This window comes from Limulus polyphemus, unplaced genomic scaffold, assembly GCF_000517525.1.
Source record: "Limulus polyphemus unplaced genomic scaffold, Limulus_polyphemus-2.1.2 Scaffold5594, whole genome shotgun sequence".
In the NCBI taxonomy this organism is placed as follows: Eukaryota; Metazoa; Arthropoda; class Merostomata; order Xiphosura; family Limulidae; genus Limulus; species Limulus polyphemus.
The window spans coordinates 34,825-45,724 of record NW_013671204.1 but is presented as its reverse complement, the minus strand read 5'-3'; the positions used below and the strand labels follow the sequence as shown (position 1 = coordinate 45,724).

General features: G+C 34.9%; 1 protein-coding gene across 2 annotated transcripts in view; it reads left to right on the top strand.

The window, feature by feature from the left end:
• The first annotated feature begins 4,732 nt into the window (after positions 1-4,732).
• Positions 4,733-10,900, top strand: part of LOC106472768 (amino acid transporter AVT3C-like) — a 30,326-nt gene continuing 24,158 nt past the window's right edge. For both annotated transcript variants that reach the window (XM_022401300.1, XM_022401298.1), the window contains exon 1: positions 4,733-4,975. In XM_022401300.1, the coding sequence (XP_022257008.1) occupies positions 4,859-4,975 (117 nt within the window). In that variant the 5' untranslated portion in view covers positions 4,733-4,858. The remainder of the gene's footprint in view (positions 4,976-10,900) is intronic.

Below are 10,900 nucleotides of genomic sequence, written 5' to 3'. Positions count from 1 at the left end.
ATATATATATATATATGAAAAAAATGTTTAATTGTATAATAAATAAATGTAAAACTTTCCTGGTTCAATTCTTTTAGGAGTTTTTCAAGTAAAGACCGTATTTTAATATCATCATGTTTTATTTCTGCAGAGATCTACCTTGAGAGAGAGAAAAAGCTGTGGACCTAATCATAATCCAAAGTGTATTTTCATCTGTGCAAATATTTACAATGCATTTTCTTTTCTTTGCTGATAATAAAGATTATGTTCATTTTATTAAGTTTGTTTAGTCTCATTATTTCTTACACAAGGAAAATTTGTCAAATGCAGATTACGCCACAAACGTCTTTGTCGAATCTGCTGTTATCAACAAATCTATCTTATCTTATACTCGTAGGGAAGATACCACCATATCAAAATTGAAAGAGAGAGGCTCGCGTATCTGATTTTGACCTCTTTTTAATTAAAACCCAAGAGAAAACATTGTCTAGACCTGGTGCTTTATCTACTTGCAAATCCCAAATCTTTCTATTTACTTTAGCAACTCTCCAATCCTGAACATATTTTTGATGTACCATTGATACTAAGCTACTTGTATGTTGTGGTATAATCAGTGTCAAACTTGTTTCCTTTAGAGTGCTGAGATAAATTCACAGATTAGGATAATATTCAACAAGATATTTATTGTGGGTAATTCTGCGTTATTTGACTTTGGGTTTGAGAAAGAAGGGGACTGAACAAAAATGTACAAAACATAATGAAACTAAATTTATTCAAACTTACAAGCTTAATACTAAAAATGCACATATAAGATGAAGGACAGTGCCTTTACTTCATAATTAATTCTGTTAACAACTTATAAAATGATTAATACGATTTTACGGTAGAGCAAAGCCACATTGGGCTATCTGCTGTGTCCACCATGAAGAATCCAACCCCAGATTTTAGTGTTGTAAGTCCGTAGACTTACCGTCATCCCACTGGGTGATATTTAATAACAACTAATCATGATTACAGATTACATATTAGGACAATTTTATAAATAAAGGTCTTAAACTTAATTTACCAAACTGAGGGCTTGGGCTTCAGAGAGAGAGAGAGGGTTTGGTTTGTTTTGAATTTTGCGCAAAGCTACATGAGGGCTATCTGAGCTAGCCGTCCCTAATTTAGCAATGAAAGACTAGAGGGGAGACAGCTAGTCATCTTAAGCCACACTTTTACCAATGAATAGTGGGATTGATTGTCACATTATAATGCCCACACAGTTGAAAGGGCGATCATGTTTGGTGGGACGGAGCTTCGAACCTGTGACCCTCCTAAATGGCCTGATGACCCCTTTTACTGGGCGAAAGGTTTCGTTGACGCTGGATATAACATAACAATGTTTAAGGACAACAAGGAACTTATTGGTCCATCTAGGCTGTCCACTCCTCTAAACTAAACAAAAACTATTAAATAAAAAAATCTTAAAGCCAATCCTTATTATTCACATAGTTATCAAGCTTTTGCTTAAACTCACTTAAGTTTACTGCCTCCATAAAATAGAAGCAACCCATTCCTATTAGAAAAATAAAACTGTTTTATCTAAAGATAACTCCTACCCTGTCAAAATTTATATTTGTGTCCCCTAGTCCTCCCATTAAGTATAAAAATAGATGATTCATCAACACTATCAGTTTCCTTAACAATCTTATATATATCAGATCCACTCTAACTCTTCTCTTTTCAAGAGTAAATAATTTTAGAGATCTTAACCTCTCCTCGTATGGTAACCCCTCTATATCAGGCACCATTATAGTAGCCCTCCTCTGAAACCTTTCCAACAATTCGATGTTCTTGCTAAGGTGAGGAGCCCAAAACTGAATGTAACACTCCAAATGTGGCTTAAGCAGTGACCAATGTAATGAAATTATAACTTTTCAGAATTTTATTCAATATTTCTGTAGATACAATCTATAATCCTATTTGCCTACCACTAGCAACCATTACCCCAAGATTCATTTTGTTTCATAACACTGTTAAGGTTACTCCCATCCAAATTATATTTCTGATTGAAATTACTATAACCCATATGTATTATCTTTCATTTATAATAATTAAAAACCTATGTGCCTTTTATCCACCCGACTCATTAACTGATCTAAATCATTTTACAAAGCAGCAGCAGCATCTTCACAGCCAGCAACACCCGAGACCTTAATGTCATGGCAACTTTAAATAATTTATTTACCTCCTTGATCTGTGTCATTGATGTAAATCAAAAACAGAAAAGGTCCTAAGACTAAGCCTTGATGTACTCCACTTGTGACATTAATGTAGTTTGACTGAACTCTATTTATAACAACCTTCTGCTTTCTTCCATCCATTATTCCCCGCTGATTTTTCCAAGCCCGTTCCCTTGGCTGTGGTTTCGCTAGATAGTAGATAGGGATAGTGGGAATCTCGTTAATCCATTCATGCGCGTCACTAATTAGATGACGAGGCATTTGGCAACCTTAAGAGAGTCATAGTTACTGGGTGGGAGCTGGCTTGTTTGCAAGGATTAGTTGTTACTATTGTAAAGCTAGGAGTATAAGAAATAAAATAGATTACTTTAAAGCGTTGGTAGGAAAGGGGGATTTTGATATAATGGGAATACTTGATATAAGGTTAAATGAAGACGATTTTGATGACAGAAATTTCTTTAAAATACAGGTTTATAGGTTATTGAATATAGACATAGTACTAAAGAGAAGAAGAGGAATTGCTTTATATGTCAAATGCGAGTTACAACCTGTTGAAGTTGAGGATGTGAAAGATAACAGCCAGGAGATTGAATCTATTTGGGTTTCTATTAGCAGATATAAAAGAAAAAGGTTTATTGTGTGAATTTGTTACAGGCCACCAGATGATACTGATTAAATTAATGAGAAAATTTACAGTGAGATTAAGATTTTATCTGTTAATGAGGCATAAATTATGGGTGATTTTAATTTCAAGCATATAGATTAGGAATTGTTAGAGTCAAACCATGAGAGAGAAAGGTTTTTGGAAATTGTTCAAGATGGTTTTCTTCATCAATTGGTCAAGGAACCTACTAGGAACAATGCTATTTTATATTTATTGTTAACTTCTAATATAGAAATGTATGAAATGGTCGATATTGGAAAACATCTGGGTGCAAGTGATCATTGTTTTATTAGGTTAGATGTTTTGCTGCATATGTAAATAAGGATTTATAATATTTTGTATACAAATTTCAAAAAAGCACATTTTGGAGGGATGCAACAAGAATTTTCTGTTGTGAATTGGACAGCTGAGTCACTTGGAGACAGTGATCAAATGTGGAAAATGTTGAAATATAAGTTTTAAATATTCTAAATAAGCATATTTCTTATAGAAAGACAAAGGGTAGCTGCAAGTAAAAAATCAGATTGACTCATAACAGGTATAAGGGATGAAATTAAATAAAAGCATGAAAAATTTAAGAAATATATGTTGACTGGTATGACGAAAGATTTAGAAGATCAAGAAAGTTGGTCAACCAGGAAATTAAACATCAAAAAAGATGTATGAAAATAGGTTGACTGAAAATGTAAACATTAACAGTGAGGATTTCTTTAAATACATTAAGAGCAAACATAATATTAGGATGGGGTAGGAACTTTGTGGGATATATAAGGAAAGTATTATATCTGAAGATTCTGACATGGCTGGATTATCAAATTCTGCTTTTTCTTCAGTTTTTACTAATGAAGATTTAAGCAATATTCCTCATCTTGAACAATTGGTAGATAGAAACAAAAGTTACAAGTTACATATTAACCTAAGCTTAACATTTAACCCTAGTGACCTACTTATAATTTCATCCACACAATTAATTCTCGGCAGTATTCCTAACACACTTATGTTATGGCTCTTTTTAGAAATTCCTTTATCAACCCCTTCTACTTATCAATTACGTTCTCTGACCTTAGTGACCTACCTTTCCCTACATCATTAGCCCCTATGTGCACAACAAAAACTGCATCATTGCTAGCCCCATTTATTACATCTCTTGCTCTGTCACTTATATTATACCATTGGGTAGCATAATCTAATTCTTTTCTCCCTATTTAGTCATATTTATAGCTAATAAGGTATGGTTTTTCTATACTGTTACGACTGCGGAGGTCACGTGACACTAGTAACACGTCATGCGCTTCTGGAACATTCATGTCCCTTCCTGAAGCCTCGAGAGGTTACTAGATATGCGGTATTCTTGTATATAAGCCGCTAAGAAGTGACGGCAACAATGTAAGGTAATTGAATTGCAGAGAGAGATAGATACGGACAGTTGAGTCGAGCACGTGAGACGTTCGTTGTGAATTATAGCGTTTGTTATAGCGCGACTGTGGAAATTAAGTGTATTGCAAAGTTGTATTCAGAAAGAATAAACCAGTTTTATTTAAGAAAGTACTTGTATCGCTTAAAGTTTCTTCGGAAAGAATTTTTACGGAAAATTAACTAACAATACTTTCTCTTATAAGACTTTATAATTAATCAGTCCAAGTATTATTACGAAACCCTAAGAGATAATCGTTTTGTTATGCTTTTACAGACTAATTCTATAGTTATGTGTATAATATGTTATATTAATATTTTGCAGTTATGTAGATAATATTTGTAATATTTTAAAAATTAACAAATATATATGTTTTTGTGTTTCATAGACTGTATAATACACAAATATATAGTAAGAGCGCACTTGACATAAACGTGTTGACATCACTGCCAACATGGACAGTTTTGATTGCAGCTGTTGATGTTATTTATACATTATAGTGCGTGATTGATGTTGCAGAATAGTGTAAGAATTGAATGTGTTTGATATTGCAATTCTTTCTAAATTTAATTCAGAATGACTATAGAGACTGGTGGAAGAAGCGGCACAAAAAATCCAATTAAAATAATTGCAAATATTTTTATATCTTTTATTGGTGCAGGCGTATTAGGGCTACCATTTGCTTTTAAGGAGGTAAGTATTGTAATACGAATAGTGTTAATATTATTATTATTATTATTAATAGTATATATAGATACATATTTATATAATCAAAGTATAAAATACATGTGTAAATATAGAACGTGCCTTCCATATTTTAACAAATTATGTATATTTCAAATTCATAAAATCAGTTAAAGTTGAATGCTTGAACTGAAGGGTATTTTAAAAAGTTTTTAGCCTTTAAGGGGAAATTGTAATATTATTGAATAGTAATAGTTAATTTCTATTCAAGAAATAAGTGCATTATATACATTTAAGTTTTATTAAATGTTTGAAACATTGTATTTAGTAAATTGAAGAATCTTTCCTTTATATGAAGTTCATAGAATACAAAATCCAGTAATTGCAAATTTTACTTCTAAGATGTTGAATATATTGTCACACCTCATATAAAGCAAATCACTACAGTGAGATTAGTTGTTTTTCTGTGCTATAACAATAGTTGCTCATGATCAGTATTACTTATATCATCTTTATGATTGTTAATTGAACATTATACTTACATAGCTGAGTTGTTTGTAACAATGTTAAAGGAAGTAGAGTGAAATATTTGAGATGTATGGCATAGCAATAGCTTTGCAGTATAGTTAAATTTTCAATACATTCTTAATCTGGCTATTAAAGTTCTACAATACAAAATGTACTGTTATACATTTTTCTTTTTTAGTAGTAAAGAAAGAAAAAAGAATTATTTGGAAATCACACTGATTGTACAGATTACTTTTAGTTAACAAAGACTTATCCATAGTTCTGAGGTTAGAGTATTAGTGTTAAATTTAATAGCTTTGCTTTGAGTAACATAATTACAATGCTTTGCAAAAGTCTTCATCCCCCATGTGCTGGTAATCAGTTTTAGTTATTTTCTTGTGAAAGACATAACTCAAGTGGCCAAAAATATTTAGTATATTAATCTCAGACCAGTTTCTAAAGATTACAAAGAACAAAAGGTGCATTGTTACCCAATTTAGTGATAAAACACAAAAAAATCTTGAAAACACATGTTGTAAAAGTCTTCACCCCATAATATGATTATGCAGTTAATAATTGGTTGAAGCTCCTTTGGCAGCAATGACAGCTGAAAGTCATTTTGGATAACCCTCCACAAGCTTTGCACAGTATGCTGGAGATATTTTTGCCCACTCCTGCTCTGTTTTGCCTCTTTTGAAACAGTAAATATGTATATTTGAATTCAAGATTAACAGGTTCACATATTTCAAGAATTCCTCATATTTTTTGTGAAGCTAGTCTTCCCAGTGCAAAAGATGAAAGAGCCAAAATGCAAAGCCCAGAATGTCGCAAAGAGAAATGTTCGTTGGAAAGACAGCATCTTCCATTGTGACAGCCATTCATAGTCATGAAATAACATAGCTCTCCTAAACTCAGTTGAAAGTGAATAGGTTTCATGTGCTTCCTAACTCTGAAGCTTGTGACTTGTTTAGAGGTTTGTCAGTCCTAGAGCATGCAGCAATAGACCACTCATGTACTTTGAAATTGATGAGAAAGCTGCCCCTTCTGGCCACAAATTTGTTGACAGAGAATAGAAAAGACAATTTTAAATTCATAGATAGGTATTGTCAAGGTAAGGCCCCATATCAAGTTGATACGTGGTGGGCAACTGTCAAATCACTAGGATTGTACTTGTCTCTGCAAAATAATGCTGCCATTGACAAGATGCTTTCATGGTCCATCTGTTGAATGTATATTTAATATTGTAGGTGACAGTCATAAATTCTAACTAAGACCACATGAATATGGCCACTTATTCTGCTATACAGACTGTAAAGTGTAAGATATAGTTTTAGTGCCTCAGACAAACAAGCTGTAGGGTATTTTGACAGCAAGGAATCCCTCCATAGCTCTGCTCATCATAGTACTTGTTGTAATATCAGAGCTTCTAGGGAAAGCTTGAAAGAAAGAGAAAAAGAATGGAAGAAAGAAGAGAAAGCTGGCTGTGAAAGTACAAAAATATTACAGCAACCAGAAAGCTTAGAAAACTATAAAACTGGCTGAAAAAACCAGTAAGAATTGCTGAGAAACATTAAAATGAATCAACAAGTGAGTCCAGAAGAAATAAAATGGCTTATACATCATGAACTGTACAAAAAGTAAGCATGCACAATGAACTGTACTGTGTAAGTACTTGCAAGTAGAATTTTGTTGTGTATTAAATTAGTAGTATAAAGTGTTTATTGCTAGCATCTTGAGACTTAGTAAAATAATTACAAACATGTCCTTTCAATACTTCCTCCATCACTATCAATAAATGAATACAATTTTGAACCTTCCTTGGGCCCATCTCCACTCATCATCTCTAGCTACTTACGTTAGTGCCTTCCACATCTTATTTTTGAGTTTGCTTGTGGCCAGAATTTCTTATGTTCAGTATTTCTATATAAGAATGTATGACAGTTTCATGTTCAACTTTACACTAGTAATTGTTAATAAAAAGTGTTATAAAATACCAATTTAAAAAAATCTTCATACACATAATTGCTAAATTTATGTAGAATAAATTATGTATGATCCCAAATTCTGTTTTCAAGAGCTGTCTGAAGCATGCTAACACATCTCAGGCAGATTCTTGAAACTGTCAATGATGACAGATGCAATTAGTGTCATTTTGCTGAGTTTTCAAAAGCTGAGTGAAGAATGCAAAAAATACACCTCAGGAAGATCCATGATACTATCTTTGATGGCATGTGTGTCTAAAGAGTAACATCTCTTTGCTGATTACATAGTGTAGTTTTGTTTTTCAATTTCATACCTAAACTTGTATCACTTGTAAATGTATTTTTATCTGAGTCTGTATGTTAACATTCATACTTAGATATGAACCAAAGTCCTTTTTTTTAGATGATATAACAAGAGCCATTTAATTGGTAGGGGGGGGGGGCAATTTCTGCAGAAGACACATAGTTCCTTATATACAGAGAGATAGTTTTACATGCAGTTTGATGCTTTTTCTTCTGTTGGTTCTGAGGCTGAGTTTGTGGGAGATCAAGGGTGGACTAGTGAGAATTTAGACTGTTTTTCCAGCACCTTCCTTTGCTCAGACAGCTACTCACAAACCATGAATGAACATTCTGCTTCCTGCACACTATTTACAGCTTGTATGCCATGTTTGTAATGTTTGAGTATTTCTCCTGTGGATTATGTATCTTCACATTCTTTGTTAGAGAAACTAGTTCATCTGATTACTTGATCCTTTCACCTTTGCCAGACATTGCTGTACATGCAAGGAGATTTGTAGATACATTGAGGGAGGGTGCTGCCATGCCTTGTCCTCCTTATTTATTGGATCAGCATACTTTGGCTTTCCATTATCTGGAGAACCCTTATTTGGACTCCCAGAGGTTAGACTCTGTACTTCCTAATTGGGGCTCTAGAAAAGATGCCACTATTCATCTTAATCAATCTCAGTTTTCCAGACTTCATTTGTCACTTACAACACTTTTTCATTTTTTTTTATTATCTTTACAACTGTTTGTTGAGGCCTATCATAGATCCCCTGCTCAAATTTTGGAGGATCCTAATCATTTATTGACTTCTACTTTGGTCAGGTTATTGGTTTCTGCTCTCTTCTTGGTATCTTGGTTGGTTTGCAGCTGGGACCTTTTGGCTTTCTGGAGGGTATTTGCCTTCTTGTGTTGGTCCTTAGCGATATCAGAGAAACTATTTATCTCAAACAGTCAATATTTGTGGGAATTCCAGTCCCCATGGAATCTCTTCACTTTCTACACTGGCTTCTCGACTGTCCCAAAGTTCATCTACAAGATGGTTTATTGCATCTCCCATTCGTGTTTCGAGACCTCCTTCCTTGATACTATAATCCATTGGAACACAAGGGTGATTTTGATCTTACCAGCAGGGATCCTCCTCCACAGTGCAGCACAGATTTTGGCATTGGTGACTACTTTATGGTGTCAGGTCCTGTGGGGTCTCATCTTAAAGGTTCGTGTTAGTGTGAGAGACATTCACCATACATCAGTGAGTTATTCAACTTCTCAGGAGTGGATTCGTCCTTCAGTTTTTGTCTCCTCCTCTTTCTCTCATATCGATTGGCTTTCTACTCTCCAACGACCCTCTTACATCCAACTGTTGAGCATAAGCCATCCAGGATCTTCTGCACAAAGAGGCCATAGAACACATCACCTCCTCTCTATGAAATTTTTATTCTCTGCTGTTTGAAGTACCAAAAAAGCCAGGGAATTGGAAACTGACCTTTCTCATCTCAGTAGCTCCTTCGGCCTCCTCAGTTTACAATGGAGTCATTTCTTTCCTTTGGCAGCTCTTTCCAACTGGACTATGAATGACAAAATTTGAAGTTGCGGATGTCTATCTTCATTTCTCAATCATCGAGTCTTTAAGGTGTTCTTTGTTCTGCATGACAACCAGGTTTTTCAGTTTTTTACTCTACCCATTTTGCCTTCCATCTGCTTCATACATTTTTTGCTGGATAGTCAAAGCTTTTTCATGTCATCTTCACTCTCTCAGCATTCTCCATTACATGGAAGACTGGCTTCTTCTTGCCCCTTCCCACCATTTGGCAGAACTGCACACTCCAACTCTGTTATCAGAAGCTGTGAGAGCTGGGTTTCTTATCAAAAAAGGAGGAATCTATTGTAACTTCCATACAGTTCTTCTTCCATCTTTGGGTACAGCACAGGATGTAGCTGCTGCTAGTAGCCTGTGAGGGATTGTGAGGTTTCCCCCTCCCTTTTGTAGCCTTGAGGTAGCACCCTGTGTAAGTGCTAGCAACTCTGGAGCCCCCCAAACCAGGGATATGTGAAATCATTAACAAAGCAGAATGGTGGATTACCTTGTCTGGTTGAAGCTTGGTTTAACTGAGTAAACAGTGGAGAAGGCATGCCACTATCTATGCACAACCACTGGTCTAGGAGAAGGTCACTTCAAAATAAAATCCAGATTGTTCTCCTGCCAACTGTCATGTCCTAGCATTCTGTTGGACCTTGGAAGCTCAATCTGAGGGTGCATCTACAGCTTGTGACTGTTCCTGCACTTTAAGCACCAGCCAAGGCTGGGAATGAGGAGGAACTCCTGCGGTGATGGGCGGCTGATGGTGGTGTCAAGCTTGAAGAGTTGGGAGTCATTAGTTGGTCATCTGCATGTAGGTAGTTTGAGTGTGATGGCCATGGATTGATGATGGAGTGGTAATAATCCAAGGTCTTTTACAAGTGACCAGGCAGCCCTATTATGGGATGGCTCTACCTGCCCTGGAAACATATGTCCTGGTAAAAGGAGGAGTAAACATAGTCCACTCAACCCAATCTGCCTGGGCTACCACACCCAGCGGGCCTCATATTTTGTGGTCGAGTAAAGCATATGAAAGGAAACTCAAACTTCCAACTTGGAGTGTCAGAATATAGGAATCCCTCGATTAGTGCGGTTAATGTGTTCTTTAAAAGAGCCGCACTAATCGAATATAATAACTTAAATTCTTCAATAACCGTGAAAAGTTCTTCTAATTCCTTCTACGTCATCTTCTAATACTTAGCTCATGTAATAACTAGAGTGTCCACCCTGAGGCAATAATTTTTTACCCAGGGGAACGGGCTCCTCGTGTAAAAAAAATTTAATCCGGGGTGCAGCCCGGGGTAAAAAATATTTGAAATAAAAGTTACTTGATTAAGATTTTTATTGATTTATAAATCGTATTTTAAAAAATATCGAACAAATAACAAGGCTGACAAAGTTTTATCACTTTTTTTGTTCAAGCTTGTCGTAAAAGTAAACAGATTTGGAAAATCTCACAGTATAAAAAACACGTTACAGAATTTAAGTCTAATCGAATACTCATACGTCACTTTCAAAATACGACGTCATTTTTATTAAGTTTAAAGCATTATAATAAAAATATTCTTTAGTGAGCTTAAA